At 44.7% G+C, this 18,102-nt stretch overlaps 1 protein-coding gene across 2 annotated transcripts in view; it reads right to left on the reverse strand.

The window, feature by feature from the left end:
- The window catches only part of LOC144128253 (uncharacterized), a 31,762-nt gene extending 14,469 nt beyond the window's left edge, over positions 1 to 17,293 (reverse strand). Inside the window, exons 1-4 of one of the 2 annotated variants that reach the window (XM_077661513.1) lie at positions 16,842 to 17,293; positions 11,725 to 11,812; positions 9,546 to 9,658; positions 5,072 to 5,238 (exon numbers count right to left, since the gene is read on the reverse strand). In XM_077661513.1, the coding sequence (XP_077517639.1) occupies positions 5,072 to 5,238; positions 9,546 to 9,658; positions 11,725 to 11,812; positions 16,842 to 17,187 (714 nt within the window). In that variant the 5' untranslated portion in view covers positions 17,188 to 17,293. Of the gene's footprint in view, positions 1 to 5,071; positions 5,239 to 9,545; positions 9,659 to 11,724; positions 11,816 to 16,841 lie in introns of both variants that reach the window. The other variant, XM_077661512.1, reaches the window with a different exon arrangement.
- Positions 17,294 to 18,102: the final 809 nt, after the last annotated feature.

The raw sequence follows: 18,102 nt of genomic DNA on the forward strand, positions 1-18,102 counted from the left end.
TTTGGTGGAGCCCGAAGAATGAACTTCAAATCTTAACTGTAGGCTTAAAGAATCCATCTTTGTTCATCAGCCTAGACATGTCCACTGCAGCACAAAGGCCTCTGCCATATCTCTCCAACTAAACTTGTCCTGTGCCAGCTGCAGCCACCTTATCCCCAAACGCTTTCAAAACTTCATACGCTTATAGATTTACCGAACCATAAATATAAACATTTTCGTCCATTGTATGAAATCAAAATGTAGCTAACAAGACTCGCTTTTCAGGGATTTAAAGAAAAAAAACAGGATAGTCATGGCATATAATAAAAAAAAAACCCAAATGACAAAACCTGGGCGACTGACAAAAAAAAACTTGAAACAAAAGTCCATCTACGGGGCCGGAAATAGGGCGCACAAAAATCCCGGAATATGCAATTTTTAGCTTATTATGTCCGAATTAGGTCCGTCCCTCAAATCCCAATATTATGCTCATAACAGCTACACACGGCCAAACGGAGAATTACTGTTGCACAGAACAAAAGTGCGCTTGCATGCGCTGCTGAAGAACAACTCACACCAGTACACACTACACTCTTCGCTGCCACATCAGACACAACAGGTTTTATGTTGCACAATGTAGCCCCCACCCCCCCCTTTTTTTTCGCCTAGAGGAAGAAATGGCAAAAGGACTACAGTTAAACCTGGATGTTACAAACCTCTATACAGCAAATTCCTTGATATAATGAAGTTGGGGAATTTTTAAATTCCCCAACGGTTCCCTCCTTCTCAACTGAAGCGTGTGTATTCGTGAACTGTATGTAATGAAAGTGTTACTGTGGTTGACCTTGATATAACTAGAAACTGGTTTTCAGGCCCCCCCCCCCCCCCCCCTTTCAAAAGAAACGATAAACACATTGAATTCATTTTTTTGCAATTCAGTTTTAACCAAAAAGGTCAGCATCAGATGTACGCCACGGCATGTCGACTAGTGAGTGCAAGTAATTCATTCATTCACAAGAAAGAAGAAAGTGCGGTAGCCAGGGGCCTGGTGAGACATTGCGATCATTGAACTAAGCAGTGCAGTTGTCCATTTTGAGGCACTGCTCAGCTACTTAAGACAAATGCCAGGTGTAGACCGATATGCTCCACTACCTAGTTAGTGCCTTCTGCTCACAGACTGTCATCACATCACCTTATCAGAGCAGTCACTTGGCTAAGGAGTTATGACATTAAAGGACACTGGCAACGTTTTTAACTGCAACAAGCCACCGTCCACTCCACGTCCAAGCACAAGCGTGATGAAAAAGTGCCAAGTTCTGGCTTCCGCAATGGTTCAGCTGCACTTCCATCACTGCCATCATCATGAGGATATCACAACCCGGGCCCTCTCACTCCTTCTGAATTTTGGCCACCATCATTTCTTTCTTTCCGATCCAAAGATTTGTTCCTATGAAGCCTTTGCTGCTTTCATAGTTTATTCCGTGACTGAAGGAGTAAGTAAAGAGCAGTGAGCAACAAATACACACACGTGCATTCACCATAACTTCATCATAACCAGATAAAACTATTCCCACATGAATGCCACTCTACAAAGGCCTGGCTCCACATGCCTAAGCGAGGCAAGTGTAAGTGTACGTGTGTTGCTGCCCTGTTTGCTTGTGCTTGTTTTTGCATTTTGTTTATTACATTTCTTGCACAACCAAACTTTTATCAACAAATTAGTACAGCCAAGGCCACTTATAAGAAACCCAACAATCGCACTGATTGAATAAGTTGTTCCCGAGGCTTTTAGTAAGTGGACTTTCTATATTACAGCCAAAAATAGATGGACAAACAAGCGTGGCGTGTGCTTCTTAAAAAAGTCCATTATTCACTTCCACTTCTTCAAAGTAGACCCAATCACAGCACTTTCCAAGCTGTCAACAGCGGTCACGTGCTCCTCGCCGAGACACTTCCTGCCAATAGCATGCTTTGGGGATGCGACATTGAGGCGAAATTCTAGAGGCCCGAGTACTGTGCAATGTCAATGCACGTTACAGAACCGCAGGTGGTCAAAATTTCCAAAGCTCGTCCCTATGGTGACCCTCACAGCCTCAGTCACTTTGGGACATTAAATCCCCATTAGCTAAACTAAATTGATATAACTAATTGTAGTTAAAACATTCATCACAGCTGGTGGTAGGTCAGCCTCCATGCCATGATCTTTGTGAGATTCTTGGCAGTTGGTGCATGTTCGTATTTAGCATACGGTAGATTCGTCAATGTGTGACTGTGATACTGGTGTCATCACGTGCACAAACAGGTCCGGCCAGCTGAGCATCAATGACCCGCTGCCACAAATCCAAATGTACCCGAACTCTAGGTTTTTCAAATGCATCCTCCATCATTTCCGAGTCCCTGAATCCTGCTCTACAGAAGCAATTTACGATGCACTTTGCAGCCGGTTCCATAAAAATGCCCTAATCATTTCCATGGCAGTGAACGAGGAGATCCTAACTGGGACGTCAGCACCTGGTCTGTCAATTGTTATCAGTGCGTCGCTGTGACACACAGCTGAAAGCGGACACCTCGACGATGTGAATGATTCCCGTATCCAGTCTTTGTTATCGCACTCATAGGCAGAAGAGCATATTCACCCCGCAGTCAGAGAACGTAGCACGTGGTTTTTCGCATGGTTGTCATGCACAGCCAGGAACTTCCGATTTCTTTTTTTGCCACGTAATTCTGGAACTAGCTGCACACTCATCGAATAAACAAAAGCTGGTTGTGATCCAGGCCTTTGTGTTCCACATGTGAGCATACCTCCCAAAGCATGGCAGCTCGCAAGACTTGTCAATGACAAATGGCAGCTGTTGGTTGTTGCTCATGCACAGAAGGCCGGCAATGCAAAGCTTGCGGAGCTTTATACCAGTGCAAGCATCGCCTTCCAGGGCATAAATTTTTGATGGCCGCATCTGGTAAACAGTTACGCCACGATTGGAAATATCTTAGCTTTATTACTACTTATTCGGTGGCCACCTTCTTTCCAAAGCAGGGGAGGTAGGAGAGCTCTGTCAGGTATGCTGGAAGACGCTCTTCGGTCACTGCTCCCAAAAGAAGGGCAAGTTCTTCGATTGTGGTGCGGAGTTTGTGACACCCCCTTGCTCGCTACAACAGAGTTGTATGGCCACACTTGTTCACTATTTCCGAGATGCAGTGCCATTACCCTAATGCACACCTTGACAGTAGCACTGCCCTCATTCATAATAAGCTAGCATTAATTATGACTGGCCTTTGTAAGTGGGCCCAACTGTACGTTTTTGCCTGGGCTCAATCACTTTACCCTATATGCCAAAACTTCAGAAATTTGAAAATATTAAATTATTTTTCAAAGAAAATGCTCATTTCGCTTCACAATTCACAATCATCTTTTTAATGATGGCTACATTTTTGTTATCATTGTCTTTTTTAGCCATCCTACCATGTAGGACACTACCAGGAAAATTTGCTACTTGTTCTGTGTGGGAAAGCTTCAAATATTTGACATGACTTTAAAATTACATTTCTTATCAAGCATGGTGGTTCCCTTATGACAACACATAAAAATGATTTGTTTCTCTTGCAGAATTACAATGTAGTTAATGGGGTCGAGTTTCAAAAATGGCATCCAGACGGATCTTTATGAATGCACAGAATGCACAAAACTGAATGCACACACACAACCCTTGCACAGGAAAAGTTTAGGCCCTCTTGAACCAACACTAAATGATGCAAGCTATTACGCAATAAACCTGTAGAGTTACTAAACAAAAAAGAGCTGTCCTACATGTAAGATGTTAGGCACATATAGGCTAACTTCATGCCGTTACTTTCTTTTCTAGACTGTATTCGTGTTGCAACCATTACTCCAGGAATAGTCATTTCAGCATAACTGTTTGTGCATAAACTACTCTTACTATTAAACAAGGCAAGATAAATTATACCTAGTTTTGATTCCAGAATGGTGCCATATATGTCACCGAAAAAAAAAAAGCAAGTAATTCTGCCTCGGGGAAAAAATGCAGACCGGAAAGAAACAACAACGAAAAGAGGGACTCTAAAATAAATGCCAAAAAAGTCCGTCAAATTTTAAAAAAATGAAAACTGGAAAGTCTAACCCCCAGATACTCTGTGATGGCAAAATTTTTCTCTGCTTTTATGACTTCGAGTAATGGAATTTGCTGCAAACATTTGCAAGACAATTTCACTTACATTTACTTCGTATTTTAGTTTCAGTTCTGCATTGTCCTTTTGAGACTTAACACGAAAACTGGATGTAATGAAAACCTACATGTAATGGGGAAACTGCGACTTTTCTCCACTTCGTTATATCCAGATTTAACAGTATATAATAAATGACCTGGAATGCTGCCACCATTCGTACAGATAGGATACGAAATGAAGACATACCAAGTAAATACAGGGTGGCGGGAAAACTGATAGGGGCAATACCGGACAGCAGATTTTGTTGCAAGCTGACTGTGGTGCACTACCATGTCTACAAAATATCTTTTTCGGCTTAGTCACCACGGTTCATGGAAAGGTGAAAGCCATAGGGCAAGCATGTAGCCCAAGCAGTAAAGTGAGAAGTTAAGCGGAATTTTTGTGATATGATCGCAGCTGATAAGAATTTCAGTATGACATTAAATCATGAAATTTCCTGGCTGAACTGCGTTTTGTAAAACAAGCTAAATTTCAGGTGCTCCGAACACATTCAAACACCACTTCAGATGATATAAGTGCGACAGCTGCAACTACCAGCAGTAACATGGTGAGGATGCCATGTGTTGGACCTTGGCAAATGGGTTTTGGCGACTGGTCTCTTCATCAACCATAAACTATTTTGCATGAATGCATTTCTCGTGTGTCAAGGAAGCATTTTCTTCCTTTTTTTGATGATAAAAATATTGGACTACACAAGTATGTTTAATAACTTCATGAGATTTATAGGGGCTACAAATTTCTTCTTTTTTAGCATATCCCTCTTTTTGTTGTTGTTCCCCCATCTTCATATGTACGAAAAAAAGAAAAATAACATAATTCTCAACTGCAATTCAATCGTTGCGTCATGTACCTGACTCCATCCTGTGCCTTGTGCACAGCAGGGCAATGGTGCTGAGTTCCTCGGCTTCATCACGCCACTCAGGGGCTGGAAGGGTTTGCATGCGTGGCACTCGGCTGCCCGCACCGGCTCAGTCTGTAGGTTGGCTGATGCCATGGCATCATGTGCCACCTCCGGTTCTGCTTGGCACCACAAAGAGAGAGAGAGAGAAATGGTCAAATGACGAAGCTGCAAACTGCAGCAGCATGAGACGACAATGCGAACATATCACAACACCTGATACGCCTTCCAACTCTCTAGGACATTCCTTGCAGGGCACAGAACTACGCGGAGTGACCACACACAACACCCAGAACACAAAGGAGCCCACGATTTCCTGCTGCACCATTTCCTTCCAAACCACTGCACTGCAACTCCCACTCAAGCAGCATCACCTAGCAGCAAAAAGGCAGGATTCATTGAGAATATATAACAACGTCATTACGGGCACTCAGTTGCATCAGTGCAGTGATGCAGTGGGTTAGTGCCGAGCTTTCAGACACATAAGAAGACAGTTCGAATCCCTCTGCTGTAATTAACTTTTTTCATGTACAAGGTTAACAACACCCAAATTATTCACAGTCTCTCCTGGGTACATATCGTGCTTAGGTCAGATATGGGAATGCTTGTGAGCCGGAATAGACATTTAGAAACCTGTAAGGTGAGCTGTAAGGCATAACCGGAAGATGTGATACCGTGCCTTCGAGAGAATTACTTTCCCGTTACGCGTGTGCAGCACCTGGCAGTACTGGCTAGGGAGAGCCCTGCAGACAGCATGACTTTTGAAGTATTTGTGCAACACAGCACACAGCGGACACTGACACCCCATCGCAATAGCAACCATAAATTGCAATATAAACGGTGAAAAGTTAACAAATTACAACAAATGAGTTTCCTGGGAAATCAGCACCTGCAAAAGCACCAGTTCACCCAGATTTTGTGCAGCATGTCTCGGTATGACTGCTGCCAATCCTCCAGCTGACACATCAGCAAAACACAATATCATGAACACGCTAGCCCCTAAACCTGCCACCTGCACAAATAATTATCGAAACATCCCGCAGTGAACACCTAATGAATAAACGTCCCTCAATAAATGCTTAAGATGTGTGCCTCACAAAGCAGATGCAGAAACTTCTACTGAAAAGTGAATTGTTTACTATCTTTTTTTTTTTTCATGAAGCAAAGGCAAAAGAGGAAGCCGTTTGAAGCACTCTCAGTCACTCAATGTGGCACTGGCTGCAAGAGAGTCATCAAAGTGCAGGTCGAATTAAAGGGACACCGAGGAGAATAACAGTAATAATAATAATAATAATAATATTAATAATAATAATAATAATAATAATAATAATAATAATAATAATAATAATAATAATAATTCGTTTTTGGGGAAAGGAAATGGCGCAGTATCTGTCTCATATATCCTTGGACACCTGAATGCCCGTAAGGGAAGGGATAAAGGAGGGAGTGAAAGAAGAAAGGAAGAAGAGGTGCCGTAGTGGAGGGCTCTGGAATAATTTCGACCACCTGGGGATCTTTAACATGCACTGACATCGCACAACACACAGGCGCCTTAGCGTTTTTCCTCCATAAAAACGCAGCCGCTGCGGTCGGGTTCGAACCCGGGAACTCCGGATCAGTAGTCGAGCGCCCTAACCACTGAGCCACCGCGGCGGGTAGGAGAAGTGCACCTAATTTCTGTTTTCAGTAAAATTCGATTGGCTGGCCTTTTGGGGCTCTGTTAACGTTTGTTAGGCAGCAGAAGGCGTATCAATCATTGAGAAATTTGCAGTCGAAAATGGAATGTTTTTCTCCTGCCACTGGATTCAAACTTGTGAGACTTTGATGATGACATAAGGACTGTTATGGACGATCACTGGTTGGGGGGTTATGGTGGAGTGGCCTAGTCCGAGATTTCCATGCAGAAAAAAAAAAAAACATGCACCGTCACTGCACATTGCTTGTGAAAACAGTCAGTATTGGATATACCTGCACCTCGTTTTTCTGGCCTTTTTTAGCTTATGAAAGTGCCGCTTTCAGCGACATAGCCATTCGTCATTGGAATGTGATAACCAATAGATATAAGCAAATTTCAATTCGTCTTTAGTGTCTGTTTCAAGACTGTTCACTGCAGTTGGTGCTGCAAAATGCATTACGGTTTCACAGGTTTAATCTTTCCCCTGATAAACTCAGTTATACAAAGGGCCATTTCCAACTTTTGCATCCAAACAGATTTCTGAAAAACAAAATCTTCTAGAGAAGGCACGTTTGCAAGTCCACTAAGTAGAAGACAATGCAGCAAAATTAGCATATATTGGGCCTACCCCACAGAGAGGTGTTTTCCTTTGAATGGTGACCTTACAGACCTCCTGTAATGATTGTTACTCATGATGGAGCTTCATTTTAGGATAAGTTTGAAAGGTATTTTTCAGGAACAAGAGGGCGAAACACGCACACTGATAAGTCATCTTATTCACATCTCTGCACCAGGCGCTACCCTAACGATGCCCGGCTCCAAAGCTCTTGCACATTTAAAATCATCACTGTGACAGTGATGGAATGTTTTCGCAGTGTACAAAGGCTGGGGGGGTCTTGCATGGAAGCAATGGTGCTACGCAGGGGATTGGTTATGTACTCGACAAAACAAGTGCAATACATAAGTAAAAAAAAAAACACTGATCTGGTAAACAGTTTTCAGTGGAACCTGCTATTAACACGTTGTTTCTGAAATAATGAGCAAAAAAATGAGTCAATTTGCGTAATTAGGCCAAAGGCAAATTAGGTGCGCTAGCACTGCGCGGCCATTGTTTTGCATTGTTTATAGTGGTTATGCTTTGCTATTCATGACATTTCTATGCGATTACAGAGGCCTATCAAATGTATTCTGTGTGCTGCACGTGTTTGCATGGCCAGGGTGAAGCGCAGTAGATACATGACACAATGTTTATTATGGTCGTTCAATGCATGTATATCAGTCACGGCTCCTGGTCTGCAGAAAATCAAGCGGTGTTGACATTGACGGCGGTGGTGGCAGCATTGCGAGCGGGAAAGCAGGTGGCCCGTCTGCCACCTAGGTCACGTGACTTCTGGTCCGGAGGACCAGAATGACAAACAACTTTTTCTGTGCATGTGGGCTTGAGTGCTAGTGCACTAAAAAAATATAGGGCACTTAAAATCCTACACAAAAATAATAAAATATAGCAAACTATCGTTTCTGGCAAAATAAGACACCAAAAAGCCCGTATAATGGAACTTTGTGCCAAATAATCCATTACCCGAATTTGAGCTCAAAATATTTTGCCTGATTTTTACCCTTCTTCCAAAGTCAAGAAAAAGTAAAACTGAAAACAAAAGGCTCTACTTACAAGACATAAACAGACAAGCTGGTTGTAAGGCTATGTCTCATTTACAACCTCGTTAGCTTTGTTTTCACTGAATTGGCTTGAGGTCGCTGTACCATTCCAGGCTTTGCATAACTCTCTCGAAGCTCCCTGCCCACATGGCCCGTGCAAAAGAGCTGCGCATTACGAAGCCATTGCCGGCTTAACAGCATCGCTACAACGGTAGAGCCTTGCTTGCACAACGAAAGCGGGTCCGTCTCTAGCACCAAGGAATGAGTGCACGCGTGTAATGAACAGAGCCTGTTGACAATCATCTGCGTCCAAGTGAACCCGCTTGTCCCTTCCAAACCTCCTACCGGTGGCTTTGTCATCGAAGCTGCAAGAACATCGTGGTATGCAAGACTTTTTTTGTGGCATTCCAGGAATGTCTGCCTCGATACGCCGTGATCTCACCACCTTACAGCGGCTTTCCCCATCATGCCACAGCTATCGGCGCTGAAGTAGCTAATTAGCTAACATGTCTGTAAGTCTCACATCTGCAAACACGCTGACTACCATGGAGACTCGGTGAAAGGAAATGCAAGCTGCCAATATCCAGCATGCGAGAAATGTTAGGGAGCAGTAGCTACCTTTCAGAGGCAAGGGTTCTGGGTGGGTTCGAGGTTGTGCCCAACCGTCAGGATCTGTATAAGCATTTCAGTAAGGCTTATTGAAGCCTGCGGCGGGTATCCAGGAATGACCACCACAACTTCTTTATAAACAAAAAGTTTAAAAAGGGATACAAAAGCGTCATACAGCTACCTAGGCAGAGGCTCTGTGCTTAGCACATAATTTTAAAGCAAGCAGCCTTTAACTAAAGCTTTAGTCAATAAGTAAGGTCCTGTTGAATTGTTTCTTAATGTGAAATCATTTTAAGTTACAGTTAATATGAATTTGTCTGTGCGACTTCGTTTCTGTAACTTGCAGTTTTCACTTTTGTAAACTCTGTAAAAAAACTCTTCATCATCTGCATCGCCGATCGTCTCCTCCTTCATCACCGCCAAATCACCACGCTTGAAGAGGCCTGAGCCCCTGCGATAAAAGGGAATGAGCCATCTTTAACTTACTTCGGTCAACGACTGTTTGTAACCAGACAGGCAGCACATGGTGCACCTTGCGTGATGAAACATCAACTGCAGATGCTGAGGCTTTCATCTTCAAAGCAGGACAGCAAGAGGAACTGCAGCAATAATTAGTTCACAAGTGAACCGGCTTGCTTGATGTCAAAGCCCAATGTGTAGACACTGTGACCACAATCTCACACTGGATAAAAATATACCCAAATGAAAGAGAAAGAAAACGTGACCTGCTAATAATTAACATAACTAAATGTGAACTGCCGGTTCAGCCACCTAACATGTCACCTTGCTCAGAGCTCACCTGAAACTACCTACTCTCTTTCCCTCTTGCTCTGTCCTACCAAACACTTAGGAATGACTGGAGTCACCTGTCTGCTTCAATCACCAAAACCTATGACCCGCAGGAAGCTTTGAGCAACCTGCTAATCAATAAGGCTGTACATGCCACTCTTCCCTGCAAGACCTCCAGGTGGCCAAAGGCATTGAAGCCAAAGGCTGGCACTCCTGAAGACTGAGGCACAACAAAGAAACAGCATTGCTGCACAAGGACCACAGTGCACTACACTGAGAAATGGTTGGCTGTATACTGCAAACAGCTGATGGTGCCAGCATCATGGCCACAAAGTATCACAGTTCCATCAGAGGAGGCGGCGAACATCACTAGTGGTTCAGACAGTCTATGTTCCATAAGCAGTACTGCAATTCAGAATATGTGCGCCATAATTTGCGACTAGGAGCCCTTACAACGTCGGTGCTATATGAATTAAATGGAAAACGATAAAAGACATACACATGGAATGAGGCATGGAATGACAGGAGAGAATGTGCAAATGTTTCAAACTCCCAGACAGGTGGCATGACAGCTGGAAAACTGCAGGCACAAAAGGTAATCCACATAACACCTGAGCAATGATTTCACAATAGCAGGCTGAACAAAGGAATTCATAACAGTCATATTCCTGCAACTGCTGCTCAGACAGCTCCTGCAGTTATTTTTCTTCATAATGGCCACTTCTAAATGTGCAGCTTGCAGACAAAAATATGCCACGAGGTGAGCACATCACACAGGGACACAAATCAACCTGAGAGCATTCGACCGAGACTAAATGACTTAAAACAAAGAAGGCCAATTTTCATACATGCAGTAACGAGGAAGTGCCTGACAATAGACCCTCTAAAGGCTCATGTGATCTGTACAACATAGATGATGTGTTATTTTGATGAGCTGATGTTACTTGATAAAAACAATTCACGGCACTCAATAGACCTTATGTCGATCCCAGAGTTCAACGAACAGGTTTGATAAAGAAATATTTTAAATTGATGTCAAAGTACTAAAACACCATTTGTGTGCCATGTAGCTTGAAATATGATGCCTTTGCTGCAGTTAATTTGTTTTGTCAGTCGACTGAAGTCAAAAAGCAGCATCCAGCTAATCCTACCTCTTTAACGCTGATACAATAATTTTAAAAAACAACTCTACCAATTGGCCTCAAAGGGCTCCAAACAAAGAGCCAACACCTTTTCTACGTTAAAGAAAATGACAGGACAGTTACCATTGCACAACATGATTCAGTAACAGCTGTTAAGGTGTTTATATTTTACGATATGTTGACGTAGAGAATAAGAGAGCAATTTCATATCCATATAGCTCTGGAGCGCTCTTTTTGGTTTTCCACACATACCATATTCACTCATGCAATGAATCCACTTGCATAATGAACGCCCCCTCTGTCAATGAGAATTCACTTTTCTTCCATCCTCACATAAAAAATGCACACCACACCGTCAGGGCTGGTGTTGAGCATGTTTGCTTTATCTCGCTCCTATTGGCTGCTGCCGTCGACTATCGCAAAATTATCAAATCGTGACACGATAGAGCAAATACCTTTCGAAGTGAACGATGCTAAACACTGGCCAAACACGAACGTCAGTGACATGGGAATGTAACTTGTCAGCCGTGCACTTTCTTTGATGATGGATGGACGGATTGGCAGACAGGCGGGTGGAACGAAGGGCGGGAGGACGATGATATGAAATTTCGGCTCTTACAAAAAAAATGTAAACTTTTCTTTTTGTCTGTGTGATAAGCTATTCCCCTAAATTGATGTCAACTTCTCTGGAAAAAAAAAAGTGAGTTCTTTATGCAGGTAAATGTCGTACTCACTTTTCAACAAGCTCTCCTCTCCAGTCCGCTGCTCTAGGCGCACGATGCCACCGATGACCCTCTCCTCGGGCGGCACGTTTCGCAGCAGCTGCTGCAAATGGAACATGTTGCATTCCTCTGTTCTCACCGTATTATTCTTCCTTCTTCCATGGTAACCATCCTGCTAATGGTTCCCACCCTCTGGATGGTTCCCGTGGTAACCACACTCCGATTACGCATTCCTATGCTCTCGCCAATCCCTCCTACTTCCACGGTAACTACCCTCCGCAACCACCTCCTGCTTGTGCCTCACGCTCATGCCATACCTTCCTACTTCCATGGGAACCACCCCCTGGTTAACCTTTCCTATGCTCTCACTATACTCTCCCCCTTCCACGGTAACCATTCTCCGGTTGGTGATTCCTCAACTCTCACTGCACTGTCCCTTGCGGGCAGTACCCACGGTGACCACCCTCTGGTTACGCCTTCCTATGCTCTCGCCATACACTTCTCCTCCTTCCAAGGTAACTACTCTGCGGATGGTTCCCATGGCGACCACCCACCGGTTGCGCATTCTTATGCTCTTGCCACACCCTCGATCCTCCTTCTACGGAGACCACCTTCCGAATGGTTCCCATGATAAACACCCTCCGGTTAAATATTCCTGTGCTGTCGCCATATCCTCCTCCTTCCAAGGTAACTACCCTCTGTCTGGTTGCCGTGGCAACCACCCACCGACAATAACACTTTTTTACGCTCTCGCTATATTGTCCTTCCACGATAGCCATTCCCCAGTTGTGGATTCCTTCGCTTCATGATACAGTCTCCTTTCATGGTAACCGCCTTCTTGGTGGTTCCATTGGTAACCACCCACCGGTCATGTATTCCTCCAGTCACGCCTTGCCCTCCTTCCACGGTGACCACTCTTCCGAGTGGTTCCCATATGGCAACACACTCACCGGTTATGCTGGTGACTACAACACACTACTACTACGACGCGAAACCTAGGAACGGGCTTAACAGCTGTCGCTGTAAAGAAGTAGTAGGGGTTTATCGTAGTTAAACTGAGCAGACGTGCGAAAGCATGTATTGATTCTTCAATTGGAGGGAGCTCTTAAAGTAGTATAGACACCTAACTTTTGGGTGCGTGTTTTCTTGTTTGTAATCATGCGTAAGGCAGTATTATACATGAATTACTACCTGGTATTCTCCTACGACCGCTAAATAATTTATAATCGCACTTCTTTCTCAGGCTGTTTCTGCTTCAACAACCGAATGAGGACTGTGGCATCAATGCATGTGCTTACAGGTGACATAAGACATGAAAAAACTGCAATAAAATTGCTGTTACCACATTCGTTGCCATTCCGGCTCTTGAGGAAGACTGGCTTCAGCACTGCAGTAAATTAAAACAGTGAAGCAATGATTTTATGGACGTTTTTCCATGCCTCACCTGACACAAAAGCACTCTGACGTCAGAGCTATCATTCGGCTGTTAAAACCGAAACAGCATGAAAGAAAAATTCCGATTGTAAATTATTTAGCAGTCGTAAGCGAACATCACATGGTGATTCATGCATAGTAATATTTTCTGCACCACTGCAGAGAGTAAAACATGCCGCCAAAATTAGGTGTCTATACTCCTTTAAGGACTCTTGTAAGGGTATGATGCGACAGCCACCCGTAGGGATCGTGCAACTCATGAGGCTCTTCCCGAACAACCTCTTGAGACCAATTATAACATTAACCGTCACCTGCCTCCCATTTGCTATAGCTGGTGCAACGCTTTCCCAAACTTAGCCGAGCTTCCTGTCATTGGCTGCACCTTGCGAGGCTCTCCTCCTAACTAACCAGGAAAACTCTGGGTTAGTTCGGAGCACAGGACAAGGCCAGATTCTTGCTCGGGGTTGGTACATACATCTGGAGTAGCGCTTTTGCTAAAAAAAAAAACAAATGCATTTCCAGTCAATCGCAATCATCCAACAAAATGAACGCGTGGTTGCGCGAGCCTTAATTACGAGCGCACATCACCTCCTGCCCTTTTCTGTCACCTGGAAAGTGGCGCCTTTCGCGACAGTAGCTCCCGACCCGCGAATATGTCCCGTTTCGCATTTGTGTGCGTTCCCCCGGAGCAAATTAATACGAAAAAGGAAACTCGCCACCATGGTCAAAGCCACTCGTGGCGACGCGTGCGTTGGCGCCGCGCGGAGCGATCGGCACTGACGGAAATTAAAGACTGCGATCTGCGTTCACGGTCAAATGTTTAGGGGAATCCCCCAAGGTAGAGTAGCTTCCCTTTGTAGCCGCAAGGCGGCGCTTGGGTGAATGGGTGAGGTGGGGTGAGGAGGTCAAGAGGGCAATAGAAAAGCGCAAGGAAGCATCCAGGGAACACAGATATTCCAAGAAGAGGGGGGAACCAGAAGTTGAAGTAGACAGAAAATGGGATACCTTCATTAAATGTAGAAGGGAAGCATCCTATTTGATTAATGAGAAAATTAGAAGAGAGGGTGCCCAATGGATGTCAAAAGTAAATAAAAAGGATAGAAAAGCAGCCCAAAAATTCTGGAAACATCTAAATGCAATGAGTAATAAAACTAGGCTAGAACAAAGGTTTATTGTTACAGATGAGGGTATTCGACTAGAAGGGGATGAAGCAATAAAACACATAGGAACAAGGATGACGGAAAAATTTTCAGCAAAGCACGTGGTACATAATTTATCGAAGGAGGATAGACCGGTTACAGCAATAGCTTCACTTGAGCAAGGAGAGTGGGAAAGGGCAGAGAAGAAGGTTCCTAGTGGCACATCAACAGGACCAGATGGTATCCCGATTATGTTGATAAAAAAGTTAGGACCAAAATCCAAGCAAACATTAATACAGGTAGTGAACAAAATGATAGTGGATGAGAAAGTCCCCGATGAATGGCGATTAAGTAGAATGAACATGATATATAAGGGAAAGGGGGACAAAGCAGACGTAAGTAACTATCGCCCCATAACAGTGACATCTGTGGTTTACAGGGTGGTGATGCAAATTATAAAGGATAGACTGCAGGCTTGGGTGGAGAACGAGGGGGTGTTAGGGGAACTACAGAATGGGTTCCGGAAACAAAGGAGGTTGGAGGACAATCTACTTTCATTGACACAGTGTATAGAAATTGCGGAAAAGGAACATAGGCCCTTATTGCTAGCATTTCTGGATATTAGGGGAGCCTATGACAACGTTACTCAGGAGCATTTGTGGGACATATTGGGCACATTGGATGTGGAAAATGGAGTAATTAATCTTTTAAAAGACATATATAGAGGTAACAGAGTGCTCATAAAATGGGAAAAAAATGTATCAGGGCCTGTAGAGATACAGCGGGGGCTTAGACAAGGATGTCCTCTGTCCCCTTTGTTGTTCATGTTGTACCTGCAAGGTTTGGAAGCCAAGCTAGAGGGGAGTGGACTAGGCTTCAACCTATCTTTTTTCAAGCAAGGGGAATTGATTAAACAGACATTACCGGGACTAATATATGCGGACGATATAGTGATAATGGCTGACAACAAGGAAGACCTTCATTAAAGCTGCGAACTGGGCGAGTTGGTATTGATTCATATTTGAACAGCGCAATAAAACAACGGGACACAACGAAGAAAGGACACCACAAGCGCTGTTTTGTCCTTGTGGTGTCCTTTCTTCGTTGTGTCCCGTTGTTTTATTGCGCTGTTCAAATATGAAGGAAGACCTGCAGAAGTTGTTAGACATATGCAGTACAGAGGGAGGAGATAGATTAGGCTTCAAGTATAGTAAGGAAAAATCTGCAGTCATGATATTTAATGAAGAGGGCGGCGAGCATAGAATACAGGAGTTCGTGCTAAAAGTAGTGAATGAGTACAAGTATCTTGGGATGTGGATAAATAACAGTGTTGAGTATCTGACAGAGCATGAAAAATATGTAATGAATAAAGCTAGTAGGAATGCAGCTGTCATGAAAAATAGGGCACTGTGGAATTACAATAGGTATGAGGTGTTAAGAGGGATCTGGAAAGGGGTGATGGTCCCTAGCCTAACCTTCGGGAATGCGGTCCTGTGTATGAGGCCAGATGTTCAAGCAAGGCTGGAAATTAGGCAACGGGGAGTAGGGAGGTTAGCTTTGGGAGCACATGGCAATACACCAAATCAGGGGGTACAGGGTGATATGGGATGGGCGTCTTTCGAGAGCAGAGAGGCTAGCAGTAAGATAGCATTTGAGGAACGATTGAGAAGGATGGAGGAAAAGCGGTGGGCTAGGAAAGTTTTCAGATACCTGTATATAAAGAATGTTGACACGAAATGGAGAAAGCGAACTAGAAAATTGACAAGCAAATATCTGGACAGCAGTAAGGGGGCAAATCAGCAATTATCGGTTAAGAAAAAGGTTAAAGGAACAGAGAGAGTTTTGTGGAAAACAGGGATGCTGACGAAATCGGCACTGGAAACATACCGGACCTTTAAACAGGAAATTGTCAAATAAAATATCTATGATAATTGTAGGGGAAGTTCTTTGTTGTTTGAGGCCAGGACTGGAGTTTTGCGGACTAAGACGTATAGAGTCAGGTACCAGGAGATAGACACTTTGTGCATTGCGTGCGGAGAGGAGGAGGAAACAGCTGAACACTTGATACTTTTCTGTAAAGGGCTTCACCCTACAGTGGAAGGCAGCGGGGCTGACTTACCCATGAAGGGAAAGTGGATTTTAAGAGGTTAGAAGTAACCAAGCGAAGGTTATCTGATTGGTGGCTAAAAGCAAGACAGGAGTAAAATTTCACAAGACATGGCTAGGTGGCTTGAGCCACCGCCCGATGTAAAGGGTTCAGCCGTATCCATCCATCCATCCATCCATCTTGAGCAATTACTCCCTTATTTGACAGAGACGGCGTCTGTACTTTTTACAACTGCAGCAGCAGGCCAAGCAGGGCGAGAGTATGGATGGATGCAAATTATTTGCGCCCCCTTAGAAATGGCACGTGGTGAGCGCGATTTGAGCGACCTGTGTGTGGTCCTGCGTCACACAAACAGAAAAATGTGCAGTCGTAATTGTGGTTCTTGCTCTGCAAGAACAAGGTTTAAATGCGCTAGCAAGCCTGGCTATTTTAAAAACCACTGCAAACACCTTTTGTTGGCCAGTACGAACACTCCCGGTTCAAGATGCTGGTGGCCGTCCGTCGTTCTTCGGGCTTGCGTTTATGGCCGGCTGCCAAATATCTTGCTAGACGTGCGGCACGTTCTTCGGGGGTTTCGTTGGCCATTGTGTTGCCCATTGCAGCGGCATTGGTTTCCAAGCGTTGTTGACGTTCTTCCGGAGTCGCGTTGGCGCGGCGACTGCGTTCCCGCTTTCTGGCAATCTCCAACATCTTTTGACGCTTCGCCTGGTTACTGCTTGACGCGAGGCCGGTGCAACTGGACCAAGGCCATACCGAAACATGGTGTGGGCAGCCGTGGCTGCGGGGCTTTGGCATGCTATAGCGTACACAGCCGGTCTTGAAGGGGGGCGCGCTCCCCTCGAGTTGCACGAGTCTCGAGACGGATGGCCGTGTTGCAAGTTCAAATCCGCCTTGCAAGTTCCGCGTCCGCGCTCGCGCCGTGGGTGCCGCCACGGTCGAAACGATTGCAGCGATCCTGTGCCATCGGCGATAAGCGCGGCCTACTCGCTAGGCACGGCCGGTCTCGAGGAGGCGCGCGCGTTTTTCTCCGGGAGACGCCGCTCGCCGCCGCTAGAGGCGCGACGACCCTGGCCCAGCCTGCACCTGCGGCGTCGGGTAGCTTTTGCCTGGTTTCGCGCTGTACACCGCTGGTTCGTGGTGAGCGCAGCACCGAAATCAAAGAAAACAAATGCAGATGCTTAAGCTGCGTATCTTCAACACAGTCCACATCTGCACAGATCCTTAATCACAAACTTTGCTCGATGAAAACATTTAAAATGAGGAATCACTCTCCCATCCCCCAGAGCTATGTAGAACATTTGTGGTTTTAAACCCAGAAGAAAATAGTCGGATCACTTCCTCTCGTATGTCTTGATTAAATGACAAGTTAATGCTAAGGGGAACAGAATGAAAACTCAGAGAATGAAAGTTTTGCGCTCGTCCAATAAAAATTTACTATATAGCGGAAAAAATTCTCTACGACGCGTGAGCCGTAAATCCGATAGCCCCGTAGCAGTTGGCTTGAAACGATACTTGTAGAGTTGAAAGTCAGACTCATGTACAGTACTCACGGATTGAAATAGGACATTCGGAGCGCGTGGCCGTCGCTTCATGGAGCGCCGCCCGTAGACGCTCATGGAACCAAGGTGGTGCATTGTGGTATGGCGTGAGAGGGAGAACATCTACAAAGCAGAATTGTTCCTTCCAGTAGCCAATCAGCCGGCCTGTGGT

This window comes from Amblyomma americanum, chromosome 4 (assembly GCF_052857255.1).
Source record: "Amblyomma americanum isolate KBUSLIRL-KWMA chromosome 4, ASM5285725v1, whole genome shotgun sequence".
Lineage (NCBI taxonomy): Eukaryota > Metazoa > Arthropoda > Arachnida > Ixodida > Ixodidae > Amblyomma > Amblyomma americanum.